General features: G+C 32.9%; 1 protein-coding gene across 1 annotated transcript; it reads left to right on the forward strand.

Moving 5' to 3' along the window:
• The first annotated feature begins 230 nt into the window (after positions 1–230).
• Positions 231–18,630, forward strand: LOC144854828 (TATA box-binding protein-like 1). Its single transcript, XM_078712819.1, has 7 exons — positions 231–295; positions 1,713–1,956; positions 4,018–4,100; positions 4,263–4,326; positions 5,031–5,134; positions 5,609–5,703; positions 16,614–18,630. Exons 2-7 carry the CDS (start codon positions 1,717–1,719, stop codon positions 16,805–16,807), a joined length of 780 nt encoding a protein of 259 aa, XP_078568945.1. The 5' UTR covers positions 231–295; positions 1,713–1,716; the 3' UTR covers positions 16,808–18,630.
• The last annotated feature ends 2,375 nt before the right edge of the window (positions 18,631–21,005 follow it).

Here is a 21,005-nt window from a genome sequence, read left to right on the forward strand (position 1 = left end):
CCTCCCTCTATAGATCTAGACTATGCTGCTGAACTTTGCAAAATTCAAAAACAGTTTTGCTTTAAAATGATATAATTATAATCATTGATTTAAATTTAACTGATTTAAAATTCCGATAAAACTAGACGAATTAATATATATTTCATTAATCAATTATTATTAATTTTATTCAGGTAATTATTTTGATAGAAAGATTCAAGATTCATCACCCACCACACACACAGCAGAAGTTCAATTCTTCTTCGGATCAATCTTATTCTTGGTCACGGTCTTTTGTTGTCATACAATATACGGGGTAAATAACATGTAATTAGCATGTAAAAAAGCTAATATTATATGCATATCATTAATATAAATCACCCCAGTAAATATACAACAATTCATATTAGTTAAATGGCTATAAAATGAGATAGGCCTATTATAGGCTAGACCTAGCTAGCTAGTCTAGCGTAGGCCTGCTGCTGGGTCTCTCTCTCTGACTACTGAGAGTCTGGCTGAGCTAGCCGGGATCCAGTCAAGTCGCCCCATCGCAAAGTCGCCTCATACAAAGTCGCCCAATACAAAGTCGCCCCATCGCAAAGTCGCCCCAAAACAAAGTCGCCCCGGCACAGTCGCCCCATCGCAAAGTCGCCCCATTACAAAGTCGCCCCAACGCAAAGTCGCCCCAACGCAAAGTCGCCCCATCGCAAAGTCGCCCACGGTTTTATTTCGGTATGATTATGAAGCGCCGCCGCTTGTAGTACGCTGTAGTCGGTTGCGTTTGATATCGATTGCGTTTGATATCGATTGCGTTGTTACTTTGGTCGCGCTAAAGTAAATGTCGTATATACATTATAATGTTTATCCTATTATATACATAATTTGTGTTTTAATTTTTATTTTACAGGTTTTAATGGAGTGATGTGCTTTTTAAAAATCATTAAAGAAATAGTCCCTTGTTTGAAAGTTCTAAAAAGATTATCCCTGATTTATAGTTTCGAAAATGTTAATTTAATATGATTTTAAAATTAGTTACCAGAGCCACTATTACGAATCTTTCTTCAACCTACGCGTGGATACCAGCTCATTTTTAGGATAATATAATATGATGGGGGTGCGTGCCGATTGTGTAACCTGAGACTACATGGCGGGGCTTCCCCTTTTATGCATACACGTTCCGTGTTATTTTGTGTATCATTGCGACATTTTACGCACTTGTAAACTATTTTTTAACGTTTTGGGGCGACTTTGCGATAGGGCGACTTTGTGATGGGGCGACTTTGCGATGGGGCGACTTTGCGTTGGGGCGACTTTGCGATGGGGCGACTTTGCGATGGGGCGACTGTGTCGGGGCGACTTTGTTTTGGGGCGACTTTGCGATGGGGCGACTGTGTAAGGGGCGACTTTGTATGGGGCGACTTTGCGATGGGGCGACTTGACTAGCATCCAGCTAGCCTATAGGGCCTAGGCTAGGAGGTTAGCTAGTTGTGCCAGTCACTACAAAGCTAGTATACGGTGGATTATTACTTTAGACCTAACTAGGCCTAGCCAAGTTAGTTGAACCTGCCCTCCCTGTGTGTGTATGTGTATAGTATGTACTGCTGCGGCTAATATTATTTCTGTATGCTTCTTAGAAATTATTACAAAATTGAATTAAATTAATTTGATGTAATAAAAAATATATGTTATAATATCAAATTTATTTCATGATCATAATTTTGAATAACAAACAGGAGTATGTCAGTAATCCTCACAAACAGTCAGGAGACGGACAGACAGACAGACAGTAGTGTATCAAATGACCACCAGAACGGTGTAGAAAAGACAAGTGGTACGACTGACAACACTGGTGGAGTACAACAAGATTTGGTGATCGCTATCAACAACGTGGTGTGTTCGTTTGGTTTACGATGCCATCTTAATCTACGTAGAATAGCTACTACAGGTGAAAATGTAGAATATAAACGTGAGATGGGTGTAAGTATTTTATATAGATTCAAAGATTCAAACTTTATTCTTATCCATTTCTGGAAATTCCATTGCTTGCATTAAAAATTACAGAACAACAATTGAAATTACATAACAATAAAACATATTTGATATATATATATAAAAACAATAAATTAATGCTATTTACAGAATATTTCACTTATAATTTTCATCGTTTGTAATTTTTGTAAAAGTTTAATGGCTTGTGGAAGGAAGGAGAGAAGATACCGTTCAGTACGGGAGGCCGGCAGACGATATCTACCACTTGTCACATTCAGGTGACAGTTTATCCTCTCGAAAAGAGGATGACTTTCATCCTTCGTGACAGACACAAATTTACGCAGCCGTGATAGACATCATCAACCGACCTCCGGCCCTGACCGACCATCCTCTCTACCTTCCTTCCCATTCTGTCAATTCTACTTTTATCTCCCTTCCCCGACATTACCGCCCCACACTGTTATACAATATGACCAGACACTGCAGATTACAGCATTATAAAAATGTCAATGATATATATTCGATTATATGTTTTCGGCTAGGTATAGAACTATCAAACTAATGATGTTTGAATATATTATTAATGTTTTAATAGTATATACCATTAAAGATCAGAAAAAGAATTATAGAATATAACTAGATTTGAACTCGTCACTACGGACGAGTTAGGTTATCCGCAGCGCAAAAGCCACGCGCACGACATAAGTTAGAATATTGCGCGCAGAAAAACGATTATGCCATTGAAAAAGTGTTAGTGCGCCCTCTATTTTGCTTCACGTCTAAGTATATACGGTATACACTATATACTGTATACGTACTACATACAGTGCAGAATAGGTGAAAATAAATGACCAAAGTTATTGACGCTTTTGAACATGATGACGTCATCACAATTTTAAAAATGGTAAATCATGTAAAAGATAATTGATTTACCTAGACAATATTACAAAATTGAGGAAAATGGAATACGGATAAGTAGAGATGCGCTCTATTAAATGTGATGAGCTATGACGAAAGAGACAAAAATCCTATATTTGATATTGGAGTGGCCATACGATGACGTCACAATGTCCGGTTAGCCAAATGGATGCATGATTCTATATCTACAACTCATCTACTTTCAGAATATGTAAAAAAAAATAAAATTGACCATGTAGTTTAAAATCTATGACTGTTTAAAAAAAGGTATAATTTTGACAAATTTTTGAAATTGTTAGTCAAAAACGCGCGCAAATTGTTCAATTCTACATGCTCGTATGACGTGATATTAAGTCGAAATTGTATAAAAATTAGTAAAATTACTAGAAAAGGCTGGAAAAACAAAAATCAAGCAAAAAAAAAATTGTTTTTGCGCTACGTGCGCACGCGCGCGTAAAAAATTGCGCACGCGTGGGAATTTTTGAAATGCTCAAAATGACATGAAACGCGTAGAAAGTTGATTAGAAATTGATTTTTCGCATTTTTAAATTTTAAACGCGCATGCGCCCGTAACTTTCTGTAAAAAGTGCCATTTTTAATCCATAGAAAGTTAGCGCATGATATAAATTACACTTTTGCCAAGTTTCAATTTCAATTGTTTTTTGGTTTTCAATCTATGGTAAATACGCGAAATTCACAAAATCACGCGTAACTTACGCGGCGCAACTCTATAGTCAAAAAACGAAACGTCCTGCACATCTACAGCTACAGGTCAATCTTATGACAAAGTTACACAATCTTATGTTGGCCAGAATTAGAGATACGCTGCCAACAAAATTCAGGGGGAAAAAAAAAAAAAAAAAAAAAAAAAAAAAAAAGATCCTGACAATAACAAGGGGTTATCCGCCAAGTGCGGATAACCAATAAAAAAATATGTGTCCTTTAGCATTATGTTTTTAAAAGTAATTATATTTAAAAATAATGTATCCACAAATGAAATAAAAGTGGTATGAGCCCATAAAAAATACCCACAAAAAATGAATATCTTAATTATTTTACTTGTAAGATAAAAGTTTTGAATAAAACTGATTAGTTTAATCAAGAAAAAATGTATTATTTGTTTATTTGTAGCATGTTGTGATGAGAATGAGAAGGCCCCGGTCTACAGCAACCATTTGGTCATCTGGTAAAGTTACCATTGCTGGTTCTGACAGGTACAGTACAGATACCTACGATAGTTCAACCAGGAAAGAGTGAAATATTACATGACCGACTCCTATTTAGGACATTATGTTATGAAAGTTTCTCCTTAATATGTTATGTTATAATCCTGTATTAAGTATCAAATTTGCCATTATTAAATTTTTTTTTTTCAGTGAGGCTAATGCTAAGGTATCAGCAAGAAGGTGTGCCAGGAAATTACAGAGGTTAGGTTTTAAGGTGAATACTGTCAATTAAACTTTACAATCTATTTCATATTTGTTTCCATTCAAGTAATACATGTTCTGTATTAAGCTCTCTACACTTTATGTGAAAAAAAAATGTGATGTGCTCATATATGGACATGATGATGTCATATTACTATTATATTTTGGCATAGCACTACCATATTTGGGCAAATTGTTTGTCACATAAAGACAGAGCTTTAGTTGAATGGTAACAATATTTCATTCTTTGAAAGATTAAAGAAAGGTTATTAGATTATTAAGAATGTTTGTGTGATGCGTTGAATATTGCATTAATGAAAACCCACAGTCTATAACTGCTCTGCGCCACTTCTACAATCTAACCTTTTTGCATGACCTAGCCCTCAACATTTGTTTCAATATAGAAGCAATGGATTAATTGTATATCTTTACTTTACAATAAAACAAAAATCAGGAAATAATTTCATTTGGATCCTTGTGTTATGGAAGAGAATTTATCTTTTTTGTTGATCCAATAGATCAAAAGTACTAAAAATGGTACTTACAACTGATTGTTTGCGAAACGTTGTTCGATCTATTGGATCAGCAAAAAAAAAAAATTTCTCTTCTATTATATTCAACTCGTGGCAATATCCCCATTAAACTCTTTCATTTTTTCTCTATACTATGCTGACTATGACATTCAGTGATTGATTTTTAATATTTCTATATCCTTAGGTTCGATTATGCAATTACAGGGTAGTGAATGTCTTGGGTACGTGTATACTGCCATTTGGTGTGCGTCTACCGGAATTTTCCATGTCGCATCCAAAAGAAGCAAGGTTAGTCCGCTATTATATTAACCAGAATTAAGGCCATGTCAAATTGTTCATTATTTGTACCATCGCACTCATAAACATTCATTATTTGTATAATAATGGATTGGGTGAACATTTCATTTTTCACATCATGAAATTATTTGTACCATCGCACTCATAAACATTCATTATTTGTCTAATAATGGATTGGGTGAACATTTCATTTTTCACATGAAATTATTTGTACCATCGCACTCTTAAACATTCATTATTTGTATAATATTGGATTGGGTGAACATTTCATCTTTCAAATCATGAAATTATGTGTACCATCGCATTCCAAACATTCATTATTTGTATAATATTGGATTACATTATTCAGTCATTATGCTTTTCTTGCACCTACATAGGCTGCATCCTAATGTGAATCAAACTCAACGCATTACAGTTCATTTTATGATTATTTTCAATAATTTTTTCTAATCTATTATTTCATAGTTATGAACCAGAATTACACCCAGCAGTAACGTACAAAATTAAATCAATAAAAGCTACACTCAAAGTATTTTCAACAGGAAGTGTTACTGTAACAGGTAGGTTTTCTTTTTTTATATATCATTTTCCACTCTTTACACGATAACGGTGGAGCTGTAGCTTGGTGGTTAACATGCTTGCCTTCCAATCTCAGAGTCTAGGGTTCAATCCTGCCCTAGTGCCATGGTTGTAACTCACGACTCTTTCAACTCTATTCCAAGCCTCAAATGTCAAACTAGACAAAAAAAGTGTGATGTTCATATATGGTGGAGATGACATCATCTTGTCTATATACTAATGGGCACATCACATTTTTTGTCACATACAATTAAATAGTGTAGACAGAGCTTAAGTTTATAAGCATTGTAAATTATAATATAGTATATCCATCCTGTAATTGGCGAGATGCTAGCTGTTGGATCCGTATGAAAAAAAAGCATAAGCAATACATTCGATTGGGTGGATTTCAGTGGAGTTTAGTCTATGCATCGGTGTGTTATCGTCACTTGAACCTAGAACCACCAAAACTGTTGCAAGGAATAGAGTGAACCAGTCCCAGCGTCCCTGTATGCTTACAAAGAATTAACATGACTATAAACTTGTAAATAGAGTGAACCAGTCCCAGCGTCCCTGTATGCTTACAAAGAATTAACATGACTATAAACTTGTAAATAGAGTGAACCAGTCCCAGCGTCCCTGTATGCTTACAAAGAATTAACATGACTATAAACTTGTAAATAGAGTGAACCAGTCCAAGCGTCCCTGTATGCTTACAAGGAATTAACATGACTATAAACTTGTAAATAGAGTGAACCAGTCCCAGCGTCCCTGTATGCTTACAATGAATTAACATGACTATAAACTTGTAAATAGAGTGAACCAGTCCCAGCGTCCCTGTATGCTTACAAAGAATTAACATGACTATAAACTTGTAAATAGAGTGAACCAGTCCCAGCGTCCCTGTATGCTTACAATGAATTAACATGACTATAAACTTGTAAATAGAGTGAACCAGTCCCAGCGTCCCTGTATGCTTACAAAGATTTAACATGACTATAAACTTGTAAATAGAGTGAACCAGTCCCAGCGTCCCTGTATGCTTACAAAGAATTAACATGACTATAAACTTGTAAATAGAGTGAACCAGTCCCAGCGTCCCTGTATGCTTACAATGAATTAACATGACTATAAACTTGTAAATAGAGTGAACCAGTCCCAGCGTCCCTGTATGATTACAATGAATTAACATGACTATAAACTTGTAAATAGAGTGAACCAGTCACAGCGTCCCTGTATGCTTACAATGAATTAACATGACTATAAACTTGTAAATAGAGTGAACCAGTCCCAGCGTCCCTGTATGCTTACAATGAATTAACATGACTATAAACTTGTAAATAGAGTGAACCAGTCCCAGCGTCCCTGTATGCTTACAATGAATTAACATGACTATAAACTTGTAAATAGAGTGAACCAGTCCCAGCGTCCCTGTATGCTTACAATGAATTAACATGACTATAAACTTGTAAATAGAGTGAACCAGTCCCAGCGTCTCTGTATGCTTACAAGGAATTAACATGACTATAAACTTGTAAATAGAGTGAACCAGTCCCAGCGTCCCTGTATGCTTACAATGAATTAACATGACTATAAACTTGTAAATAGAGTGAACCAGTCCCAGCGTCCCTGTATGCTTACAATGAATTAACATGACTATAAACTTGTAAATAGAGTGAACCAGTCCCAGCGTCCCTGTATGCTTACAATGAATTAACATGACTATAAACTTGTACCTTAGAGTGAACCAGTCCCAGCGTCCCTGTATGCTTACAATGAATTAACATGACTATAAACTTGTAAATAGAGTGAACCAGTCCCAGCGTCCCTGTATGCTTACAATGAATTAACATGACTGTAAACTTGTAAATAGAGTGAACCAGTCCCAGCGTCCCTGTATGCTTACAAGGAATTAACATGACTATAAACTTGTAAATAGAGTGAACCAGTCCCAGCGTCCCTGTATGCTTACAAAGAATTAACATGACTATAAACTTGTAAATAGAGTGAACCAGTCCCAGCGTCCCTGTATGCTTACAATGAATTAACATGACTATAAACTTGTAAATAGAGTGAACCAGTCCCAGCGTCCCTGTATGATTACAATGAATTAACATGACTATAAACTTGTAAATAGAGTGAACCAGTCCCAGCGTCCCTGTATGCTTACAATGAATTAACATGACTATAAACGTGTAAATAGAGTGAACCAGTCCCAGCGTCCCTGTACTGTGCTTACAATGAATTAACATGACTATAAACTTGTAAATAGAGTGAACCAGTCCCAGCGTCCCTGTATGCTTACAAGGAATTAACATGACTATAAACTTGTAAATAGAGTGAACCAGTCCCAGCGTCCCTGTATGCTTACAAGGAATTAACATGACTATAAACTTGTAAATAGAGTGAACCAGTCCCAGCGTCCCTGTATGCTTACAATGAATTAACATGACTATAAACTTGTAAATAGAGGGAACCAGTCCCAGCGTCCCTGTATGCTTACAATGAATTAACATGACTATAAACTTGTACCTTATATTTTGATCGTCGCAAATCAAAAGCTCACTATTTACAAATGTATATTTTATCAATACTGTCTTTCCTCTCAAATAATTTTTATTATCCTTTCCTAAAATATCAATTGCATTTGAATACTTGTGTATTGATGTGTCAGCCAATTTTAGAAATCTAAAGCTCTGTCTACACTATCAAACTTTATGTGACTAAAAAATGTGATGTGCCCATATATAAACATGATGATGTCATATCACTACCATCTTTGGGCATATCACTACCATCTTTGGGCTTATCACTACCATATTTGGGCTTATCACTACCGTATTTGGTAGACAGAGCTTTTTAAATATGAAAAATTGTTTAATGTTTCATCAGTACATGTTCACCAGTTCCGGTTATGACTAATTGAAACTCTTAATTTATTTAGGAAAAGAATTAAAATAGTCATATGTATTTTAAAGGTTATTTATAAAGTGGTATTTTGAACTATTTTTGAGAACATACAGTAAATAGATAAAACAATGTGAGCAGAATAAAGATTAAACAATAAATATTTTATACATTGTTTATCGACGGTTCAGCGACACATACATACTACACAAAATTAACAGTGCCCTCGTGAGCTTTTGATATCAAATTAAAATATTATTGTATCAGTCAATTCGGAGAAAAGTGTATCAAGTGGCTTATATGATTATGAAATGAATTTTTAAGAAAGTAGTGAATAAAATATGAAGTATTTCGTAACTGAAAAGTTAACTTGAAAGTAGGCCTAAGTCATCAAATTTTTTTCTAATTTCTCTTGCAAAATTTCTGTGTTGATTGACAATCCTAACACATGATTTAAAGGTAGATTTTATGATTCTATTTTTGGATAGAAATAAGTAGCTTAATGCTAGAATTTTGGAAAACTGAATACTTGTAAGGGCTGTCATGCAACATGCGAATGATTTCCGCAAGATAACGGCCCGTAAAATGTTCACTTTCTTTCAATTCAATCATAGATTAGTTATACTTGAAAAATCATCAAACAAGATAGTCATAAATAAATAAACAGTACAGCGAAACGAAGATATACATTATTGATTTTACAAGTATTAAATGTAATATATTTTTACACCTTGCGTCCGTCGGCGCTATCGTTCGTGATATCGATGCGTACTAAGTCTTGGTTACGGTATAGTGAAATCCGTACTCGGTTTTTGTTACTATGGACTGTGATCCTTTTTTGTAATGTTACAATTTCACAAGATTAATTGCAAATAAAATAATCTTAGTGCTACTTCTCAATCACACAAGATATTAGATGGCTTTATAGATGTCTTGCTGGTTATATACTTGTATTAGTTTGTGATGTACTAAACGCACATAGTCTACTTTTACTATTAATCATGTCATGTTTTCTCATTCTCTCTCCATGGCTTACTTTAGATTTCTATTCCATGTGTATTAGGGAAAAGTTTCTTGCGCTCCAAATTGCAATCTTCCACTAAAAAAGTCTTTCAGTTAATAAAAACCACTTTTTCTTGGATTTTAAAGTAGTTTGGTTGTTTAATAATTTGGTGATTATCTTGTGAAGTAATTAGCTGCTAAAATGATCAAAGATGTATATTTTCCAGTTTGGTATCAATTCTTAATTTAATTATTTTTTTCACCTTCCAAACCTATCATCAGTGAGATGTGATCATGCCCATAATTGTTCAAAAATAACATAAAGTAAAAATACTGGGAATTAACAAAAACTTATAGAATATATTATTTTATAATCACTAACCCAAAATCTGTTCATAACTTAGGCTAATAATTAAATACTGTGGTAATTGTTTTCACTATGTTTTCAATCTAAAACACTGATTTAACTGCAAATAAAATATACCAAAGGAAAATATAATATACTTGTTTTAATATAATTTCCACTGTTTCTACCTGAATTATCATTCAGGTAATATGATAGGCGTTGACAAGTTTTAACTGCTTCTTAATTTTCTCTGAATATTTGCATACTCATTTGAGATGAGGTGATAAAAACTCCTATTGATCTATTAATATCAAAGAAAATAAACACATTGTAATGCACTTCTGTTTACACGGTCAACAGTTTTGATAATGGTTTCATTCAGAGCACTATATCAAATTGGTAATTTTTTATTTATTCGGTATTTAAAAATATATTACAAAACGACAGTCAAGGACTGAAATGAATTGTATTACAAATATATAAAAATTAGTTAATTAAAATTAAATATCGTACCATGAAATTAAAAAACATACATGAATAAAAAACCTCAAAACATTCGCCTATTACATATCTAAAAAATACTGGGGTACTAAATTACAACAAGGAACCAAACAGGGCCCATAGATTAACGAAAAAAAAAAAAAAAAAGAGCTAGTGGTGCCTATTAATGTAATGTAACATACATTTTAAATCAATCTCATTGTAGGAAAATGAACTTCAGTTGGAATAAAGAATAAATAGAATAAGCACAAATAGGTTTGTAATAAACAAACTCATTTTAACCATAACAATGGCACTTGTTCGAGTATTAAACTGCAGTATACTTTCGTGAATAAAAATGTAACAAAACTGTATTAATAATAGGTTATTAGTGTACTGATATTGTGTGTACTTTTACCAAATGAAGTAAGTATGCAAGTAGTACAGTACGTACTGAATTTCATTTACACATTCCTTAGCTTCGTAATAAACTGGGTTATCAACGCAAATCTCGACCAAGATGTGCTAGTTAGAAATTTATTTTATGAGAAAGCTATAAAAATGTACATTTTAATACTTGGATTTGATTGAGCAGTACTTGTATTTCAGTATATCAAAATGTTATTTGCTGTAAGTGTAATGAACACATTTGCTGAATTTATGGTTAAAACAAATTACAATAGGCACCAGAAAATGATAAGTTAAGGTACTAGGAAAGTGAAGATAGCGTTTTCATTCATATAATACAAATTATACCCCTTTCATATCACTAACCAGTGGCAGATCCAGGATTTGGAATACTGTAGGAGTGGTGGCAGGGCCTAAAAGTAGTGAAATAAATTGCTGACCTATCTTTTGCATTACAATTTTTGAAATTTAGAGGGGGCCCTGGCTGGGTGGGCTTACTCCCCCTCCCCCTTGAAACTGCCCCTGTCTACTGTAGCCAAACACACAGCTCTCACATAACGTGCTTTGTTTGGTTTGTGCCCCAGTGTGTAAACGAGTTTTGCTAGCCAGTGTTACAAAAGAATTGAATTTCATGGAAGCCAAGACAAACTCATGTATCTTGTATTTTACCTATGGGGCCGTGTATATAAACAAATAAAATTGGATAACAATTATCATGTACAGTATAAAATGTGAACAAAAAATACATGTGTGCCCACCTGACTGTGGCGTTTGAGATGTTTTATGTTTATTTCTACAAATTGACAATGACAGTAATAATATTATCTTCTCAGAATTCGTATTGAATATTATACTTATTTTGACAACATGCACATGCTTTGTTTGTAATTTTATTTAATGTTTTTTGTTGTTATGAACTGTTGATAGTACACACGACACCTTGACTACTTCGTAACCAATAGAGTGCGACAAACATCTGCACATTCTCTTCTAATCAATTCTCTCCCGTCCTTACTAGCTTAATTAATGTTCTGATAGCTTGCGTTCCTGTTCCAAGTTGTAATTGGTGCAAAAACCAAATTGCGCTGTCGATTTAGTTTAGTAATCGTACAAAAAGAATTTTATTTTGAAAGTCATGAACTTACAATGCACTATCGATGTAGTTAAATACACTCATGAATAGTAAATGACCCACTAACTGATCCAGGCTAAATTACTGTCAGTTTAAGTATTTTAATGATCTGTTTTCAATTCTTTTGCATAAATTTACTGTTCTTTTTGTACTCATACTTTAACATTTAAGAGTAAAACATGTAGTTACATGTTTAACGTGTTTAAAACCTAAACATGTTTATAGCTACATGTTGCTTTTTCCTCCACCCGTTTAGCAGTCAACATGTCACTATTATGTTCAGTCAACATGTTTAGGTACGTGTTTAGCGTTGCGTGCATATGATTTTACTGTGGCGGAAGAAAACTCCACACATGGCAAATTAAACATGTTTAAAACCTAAACGTGTCTTTATATTGCTCCACATGTTTAACAATCAATGTGTCACTGATGTGTTGAGTTGGATACAGACTACATGTTTATAATGTATTGAACCTAAACATGTTCATATCTAAACATGAAGGCTAAATTTGTGGAAAAAGTGGGTACAAAATACATGTTTAAGATCTAAACACTATTTTTACAGTGAGTAGACTAGCATCTGACAAGCAATACAGTCCTCTTGATAACATTCATCTAGCATTGTATGGCTTGATTCTACTTGGTCAGATGACTTTTTGTATGAGTTATCAATATGTTATATTTCGCAGGTTCGTCAGTTTCAATGCTTAATTTCTCCTTAACATTTTCAGACAAAACAAAGGTTATTGCTGATAACTCCTTGATACCATACACTATTATTCTTTTTCTCCATCTTCTTTCATCTGCCCACCTGCTCAATGTTAAACATTTCCTGCGTCGGATGTATTTCTTTCCTCCAGCGCTTTTCCCATCCATTTTCAATTTATAACTTTATTAAAAATAAAATCAACATGACTCAATGTACCAATTACATTTGAAGATTAAATTATTAAATTGAAAATATGTTACTGTTTAAATCCTCATTTTGAACACTATTCAAGGATGCCCCTAACTAAGGCGGGACACTGCTATTTAAGGACACCCCTAACTAAGGAGGGGTGGTGGGGCACTTTCTCACAAAACAAAGGAAATAAATTACATGTATGTTTTAATTTACTACTGTACTATGGCAAACCCGAGCTGCTATTAAGGGGACACCACTTTCTAGCATGGAAAGAAACTGGTTACCCTACCACATAATGCCAAGGCTTAGTACAATGAGCTCCTAAAACAGCTCATTCCCCTACGTTCAGAATAAATACAGGTCTCGGGTATTACCTGTACCTCCGCAGTTAGTATACTGAGGGCCTCTTCAAGTCAGCAGAACTGCCGTAGCCTTGTAAAACAAAGTTGAATAAATACATAAATAAATAAATACTGCCCTGAATTATTTAAAGTACTAGAAATTGTTGATTCTTATCTTATAAAACTAAAATCCTCAGATTCTTATAAAATGATCGAACACTCTAAAACGTCTAAATATATATTTTTTATTTAGATTTAACCTTATTCTTAAGTTAAAAGTCCAGTAGATATTATAATGGAGGTGCTGTTTTGAAATGTCATTTGTAATATATCTTGCTGTCAATTGTCCTGAGGTTTCATCATAATGAATAATAATTTATTTTTTTTATAATCTTTGATTACCTTATTTATGTTTCACATACCCATGTGCGTGATATGTTTATAAGATAATATAGCTTGTTTTATTGTTTAAGAATATAGAATTTCAAATGTTCATTAAATTCTGTTTATTGCTGTTCATCTTGTACACACTTCTATTTGTGTTTTTTTTATTGCCTTTTATTGTTGCTTGTTCATTCACGTAAACATCATCTTGCACCCTAATTTAATTTTTTTTCTTTTAGTTTCTGAATAGTATAGAAATATAAAATAATTCCTCTGGCATTTTGATAAGGTATAAATAATTTAAAAGGTCAATCGGGGGTGTCCTCCTTGTTTGGGACACCCCCATTTAGAGATACTATAATAATAAGAGACTTCGATAACTCCAGAGGGCGCCATATTTAAAAAGTCAATCGGGACACACATTTTTATCTAGGCTAGCGTGATGATGTAAATTTACATCCATCGCACTAGCCTTGCGCCTAGATGGAACTTTTTTGTCCCGATTGACCTTCTAAATATGGCTCCCTCTGGAGTTATCAAAGTCACTTTGAGTCTATTTTGAAACAAATGAGGGAAATTAACACTCCTACATATTCAGTGGATATACTACACTGGGTCCTAAAGATGTCCCTCTATTAGAGGTTCATCTACTGTATTATGTCTGCTAAGACAGCCTTTTTAATATTGAGAAAAAAAACATGACAGCCATTTTTAAATTAAAAATGTTACATACAAATGTTAAATTCTTATACAACTGTACAGTTTTAGATGAGCAAATACATTCAGTATTTCAATTTGCTTGTTTTTAGCTTGTATGTCATTTTCATCTTTTATTTGTGTTTGTTTATTGGTTTTTTTTTATATATTTTATTTATAACTACACTTTACCATGAAGGTCAAAATCTTAATTATTTATACCTGACATTAATGTTATCTTCTATTGTATCTTGATTTAAAACTAAAGATCAAAATGCCATACACTTAAATACTGGTATTTCCATCAATACATTTACTAGATGCATAGATTTTAATCAAAGCAAAGAATATGGTTAATACTGTTATAAATCACAGCATAAACAAAAAATGGGATAAATCACAGAATTGACGTTTTACGTACTGGCTTGAAAAACGGATTTAAAAACAGATTTTAAATGGAATATATTATGTAGTTCAGTCAGTCAATTTAAAACGAACTGAATGCTGAATATATTTAATAATATTTTTTAGTCATTGTTTTGAGCCTACTGTAGGCTAGGAGGGAGTTTTTAAAGCTCTGTCTACACTATCAAACTTTATGTGACAAAAAAATGTGATATGCCCAAATATGGTAGTGATATCATGTCCCTATATGGGCACATCACATTTTTTTTGTCACATAAAGTTTGATAGTGTAGACAGAGCTTTAGATTGGACATGGTTTTTTTGTAATAATTAGACTGTGTTTCATATCTTTTTATATATACTAAAGTTTCAGCTAATAATAATATTAGTGAATTTGTCAAATTGTTTAAATTTCAAAATCATTTCCAAACATTCTAATAGTACCATGTGTTTAAGTTGTTTAATTCTAAAAATAATCTATATATAGATGCTAAGTAATAATAATTGTATACCGTTCTATTTATTATTTTACTAATTTTAGCCTCGTTTAATTTTGATAGGTTGCTAATGCATACAGTAATCTCTGTATTAAAAAAATATATGTCCGTATAGCCCCGGATTGGATTGTATTGATTTTAATGGCCATCATCTCTCCTATAAAACAGTTTATCCTTTAATTTTCAATACAATTTAATTAATAATATTATTTAATAATAACTCTTTTTTGTATAGTGCCGATAAACAATCATTTTCACAGCGCTTTATGCTGTGTACAACAGAGCCAAAAACATTCATTTTAATATAAAAAAGCTTCTTTAAATAAATGTGTCAATTACTAGTAGTAAGTACACCCAGATTTTATCTGAAATCTGTGACTGCTTTTTGTTTTTACGGGCAAAGCAATTAAATCTAGTTCATAAATATTCTTTTTGTACTAATGTACTTTGTTTTTTTTTACGCTAGTAATAAGACAAGTTCAGTCACATTTTACTTTTAAATCATTTTAGTAGTGACACTCAAGCGCCTGTTTTCATTAAGTATGTTCAATAACTATCAGACTTGGTTTGGATTCACATTTAATGTGAAAATTAATACTGGAAATCATCTACAATAATGTGCTTTGATATCCAGTTGGATGACACTTTGGGAATAATAATCTTGAAAAAGTTTAAATTAAATAACGTGGTTGTTGATACTTATCTGTAGGTGACATAATTATGTTTTCCTATATTTTGCTACTAACAATATGAAAACTGTAACATTATATTATTTCTATTACATGTGTCTATCAAGTATGTTTAATTATTTTGTCATTTAATACTTTCTTCGTTTGTCTACATACATTATACAGTGTCTGTACAAGAAGATATTCCCACATTTTAAACTGTTTTTGTCCATGAGATATTGAAACATTGTTTGTAACAATGCCAACACAAGCTAGAAAGAATGTTTGACAACATTTTGCACCTATATTTCAATTTAATTTTTGTTTCCACAATATAATAACATACATACAGGATAATAAAAGCAATGAAGTAATCATGTGGGGGGAGAGTCATATAAGTCAGAAAGACTTTAAGTTTGACCCACCCCTATGTGGAAGTTTTAGGTTATTTCAATTTAATCTATTCAAAAACCATCAAAACAGTAAATTAATTATAGTATTGACATCTGGTAAATAAATTAAATGTTTACACTGCTTCAATACAATTTTCCACTTTTATACCACTCTTTAAAGCTCTGTCTACACTATCAAACTAGTTTGACAAGTGTGATGTGCCCAAATATGGTAGTGATATGACATCATCTTGTCCATATATGGGCACATCACATTTTTTTTAAAGTAAGCCTGTCCTCTTTGTAATACATTTTCTGATATTAATTTATTATAAAACGTCACTTTTTAGCGCCAGCAGTTGCCAACATACAGAGAGCTATTGAAGAGATTTACCCACTAGTACTGACTCACAAAATGCCAAAACCAGCGCGTAAGGATGGGGCAAATAAAACGTCACAAGTGTACAACAAAACACTGGTGGTAGTAGAAGACGATGATGACGAGTCAAGTACCGATGATCGGGACAGCGACAGCGAAGATTGAGCCTGATAATAAAGTTTATTCTTGATTAACAAAAACAAAAGACAGTAAACAGTGAAGGAAATATTAATTCTGTTTTTAGATGCGATTTTCTTTCTAAAACCGTTCTTCTCATTGGACGTGTCTAGTGATACAAGGTGTATTATGACCAGCACGCATGGTTTATTTTCCCAAAAACTTTCTTTAAAAATCTGAGAGGGACCGGGAGAACATTATGTATATGCATAATGCAGACATGGACACAGATCAAATAGGTTTTCTGCAAGTATTGGCTGAATGGTATACTGTACTTGTGACACTGGAGCCCTCAGTTCGAAACATTTAATAGTTGACAGAGATTATTTAGAGGGTTTAGCTACATTTAGGAAATACAATCTTTACAATCAGATTTTTAGAGAAAGTCTTTGGACAAAAATTACGACGGGGCCAGCACACATTTACTGTTTGTTAACCACTCTCTCAAATCTGAAACATTATTTGCAACAGATTATTCACATTAAAGAAATAATTTCACAGAATTGCATTGGCTGACTCTTTTAATTGCACAGAATTGTATAGTTATTCAAATTATTTTTACATATTTTTTATTAAGAATGTTTCATATATTTATTTATACTATATGTAGGCCAATTCAATAATTTCTTTAACATAGTATAAAACTGACTCTAAATAAGGAGAGGCAATTTCTTTATAATTTTATAATTATAATTTATTAGTATTATTGATCAAATATTATTAATCTATATTTTTATAGCCCATGTAGTAAATGTACATTTTTTATTTAGTGATTATAAAACTATTGCGAATCTTTCACACATTTGCCATCCATTGCAAATTTACTAAGCGTTGTTTTATCTGTGCAAGGAAAAATTTGACCAATCACAAGCAAAGGGTCATTCAAATTGTGGCTTGTGATTGGTCAAATTGTTGCTTGTTCGTCATCGAATCCTAGTGGGAACATAGTGCATTGTTTAAAGTATTACATGTTCCAGTGTTCAATTTCCTATTCATTAATTTGATCCAATATTGAACAGATTTGGAGATTAGTTAAAAGAAATGGACTGTCACAATTCAGATATGAGTTTATTATATGAGTCTATTTAAAAAAAACCTCAGATCAATGGATTATTTCATTATCAATTCAATTAAATTTAACTTTATTTAACCATGGAGGCCCGGATCAACACATGGTTGTTCTTCCCTGGGGCTGTGCACAAACAAAACAATACAATTTCAACAATGTTACAACTGTTAGACACCTGTACAATGAACACATCTGGAGAAGTCGAGAAATAGTATTGTTTATAAAGGACAAAAAACCGTGTTGGTTTATTTTGTATGACATAGTGGTTTAAACAATAAATTAACATGATGTTTTCAAAGTTTAGTTATGATAATCTTTTTAAGTGTTTGTTGCAAATAAAATATACTGAAGGGTAATATATCATGTAACAATGATTCTACTGCAGTTGCTGCAGTAACCACATTTTCTACTGATATAATGTATTCTTTTATTTTTTTCAACATAGAGGTTTATGAGGCAGTCACTGTATATAAACAGTGTGTATTACATGATGTATGAAAAAAAGCTTACTGAATAATTACATAATATTTGTAAAAAGAACATATTACTGCAGTAACTGCAGCAGAATACTGTATTGACATTGTCCCTTAATAAAATGCTTGTTTCACATGTTTTATTACTGTGAAGTTAATATTTGAACCAATAAACTGTTTATTTCAATAAATTTACAGTCAATATATGTATACATTAATCTGTAATTATCCGACAGGTTTCAAATAAAAATACAAATTGGAGTTGAAAATACGAGTTTTTATTATTATTGTATATTTTTTATATATGATTTGTTGTTATAACTGTAAATACATATTGACCTACTTTTTTGATCGTTAATGATCATTTATTCGAGTTCAGAATATAAAATAATAATTTTTATATTAAAAACATCATAAGCCGTAGCCAAGTTGTGTAAAACTACCAGGCCCACGGCAAGTACAATCGATAAGTTGGCTTAGAAATAAAATTCTTTTTTTACTCGATATGATGGTGATTGATTGAACCAACAATGTATGTCAAGTCATACGGTAACTTTTTTAAGAAGGTTGAGAAAATTATGGGTAAACTTAATTAATCTATGCATTTTATTAGTTTATATTTTACATTGCAAACGAAGTTTAAACACTCGACAAGAATATTCAATGTGACACGATGTAGGCCAATCTATGTCGAGTTTGTTTCACATTTATAAGAGAGTTACATAACCCATTCTCCGTCCTCACTCCACGGCACGCCCCTGGTACGATGTAGGCAAATCTATGTCGATTTGTTTCACATGTATAGGAGAGTTGCTTGACCCATTCCCCACCGTAACAATAATGTCAGTATATCATAGACATATCCTAGACATATCCGTGATACTGTATAACATGTGTTATCGAAATAGGTTTAAACAAGGCCAACAGCCATAAGTCGCGTGCTAAAACGCATAGTGATACCAGACCGACCGACCGACATACATAGTAAACTATAGAGTCGCGTCCACGCGACTAAAAATATGTCTTAACAAAGGTGTCATGCTTTTACAAGTGTGCTCTAACAAAGTTCACTCCAACCAAGTAGGGTACACTCCAACAATGTACACTCTAACAAAGTACACTAACAAAGTGCACTCCAACAATGTACACTCTAACAAAGTACACTAACAAAGTGCACTCCAACAATGTACACTAACAAAGTGCACTCAAACAATGTACACTAACAAAGTGCATTCAAACAATGTACACTCCAACAAAGTACACTCAAACAAAGTACACTCTAACAAAATACACTCCAACAAAGTACACTCCAACAAAGTACACTTTAACAAAGTACACTCCAACAATGTACACTCTAACAATGTGCATTCCAACAAAGTACACTCTAACAAAGTACACTCCAACAAAGTACACTCAAACAAAGTACACTCCAACAAAGTACACTCTAACAAAGTACACTCCAACAAAGTACACTCAAACAAAGTACACTCCAACAAAGTGTGCTCCAACAAAGTACACTCCAACAAAGTACACTCCAACAAAGTACACTCCAACAAAGTACACTCCAACAAAGTACACTCTAACAAAGTACACTCAAACAAAGTACACTCTAACAAAGTACACTCCAACAAAGTACACTCAAACAAAGTACACTCCAACAAAGTGTGCTCAAACAAAGTACACTCCAACAAAGTACACTCCAACAAAGTACACTCCAACAAAGTACACTCCAACAAAGTACACTCTAACAAAGTACACTCAAACAAAGTACACTCTAACAAAGTACACTCTAACAAAGAGTGTGCTCCAACAAAGTACACTTTAACAAAGTTTGCTCAGACAAAATAGCACTCCACCAAAATTGACTCTGACAACATGTGCTCCTCCAACAAATGCTCTTATAAGTATGCGAACTGAAGTTGTTTTTATTACAATCCACCAACATCTATTTAGAATTTGTATTACCTCTATAATCGTATTATAAATTAGTAATAGCATTTATTGATGCAATTCCATATTTAGAAAAGTGTATACGACGACCAGACCTATAAGCCCTATTATTTATGAGCTTCATTTCACGCTTGGAAAATAATATTTTCTGTCATTTATTGTTTTTATTTTGCGTAGGCTGTTGATGAGATCTGGATTAGAAATGTTTATAGGCAGTCATAAACTTGTAACCTTCAGATATAATACTAATTTAACAACTTATTCGGAGTTTTTATTTATTTTGGACCAGTGCACAAACCAATCGCTATTATTTATAAACCAAAACAACAAAATATATTCTAAATACAATATACAGTAGCATAAATAGTATGCCTATCAAAAGAACATACCAAAATATACCGGGTGAAAAAGTAAGCATGCATATAAACTAAGTAATTATTATTATAATAATTATTATTATTTTGTAGATATAACAGAACAGAATAGCATCGTATAGATGAGTACATTAATAAAGTAATCTGTTTACCAGGAAAAAGTGAAATTACATACTCTAACATTAATTTCACTCTTCTTGGTATTACGTAAATTACTATCATCATGTAAATTGATACCGATTAGTGTAAGTGCGGTAAATAATGGAATGACCTGTGACTTGCAGCCTATTGGGCTGAATCGCGCACAGGTGTGGACGAAG

This window comes from Antedon bifida, chromosome 10, assembly GCF_963402885.1.
Source record: "Antedon bifida chromosome 10, ecAntBifi1.1, whole genome shotgun sequence".
Lineage (NCBI taxonomy): Eukaryota > Metazoa > Echinodermata > Crinoidea > Comatulida > Antedonidae > Antedon > Antedon bifida.

Bases quoted from the DNA above. Each gene is read 5' to 3' on its own strand.
- LOC144854828 (XM_078712819.1), top strand. From the start codon at position 1,717: ATGTCAGTAATCCTCACAAACAGTCAGGAGACGGACAGACAGACAGAC. The intron at 4,101-4,262 runs GTACAGTACAGA...TTTTTTTTTCAG, and splicing joins ACCATTGCTGGTTCTGACAG to TGAGGCTAATGCTAAGGTAT. The intron at 5,135-5,608 runs GTTAGTCCGCTA...ATTATTTCATAG, and splicing joins TCGCATCCAAAAGAAGCAAG to TTATGAACCAGAATTACACC.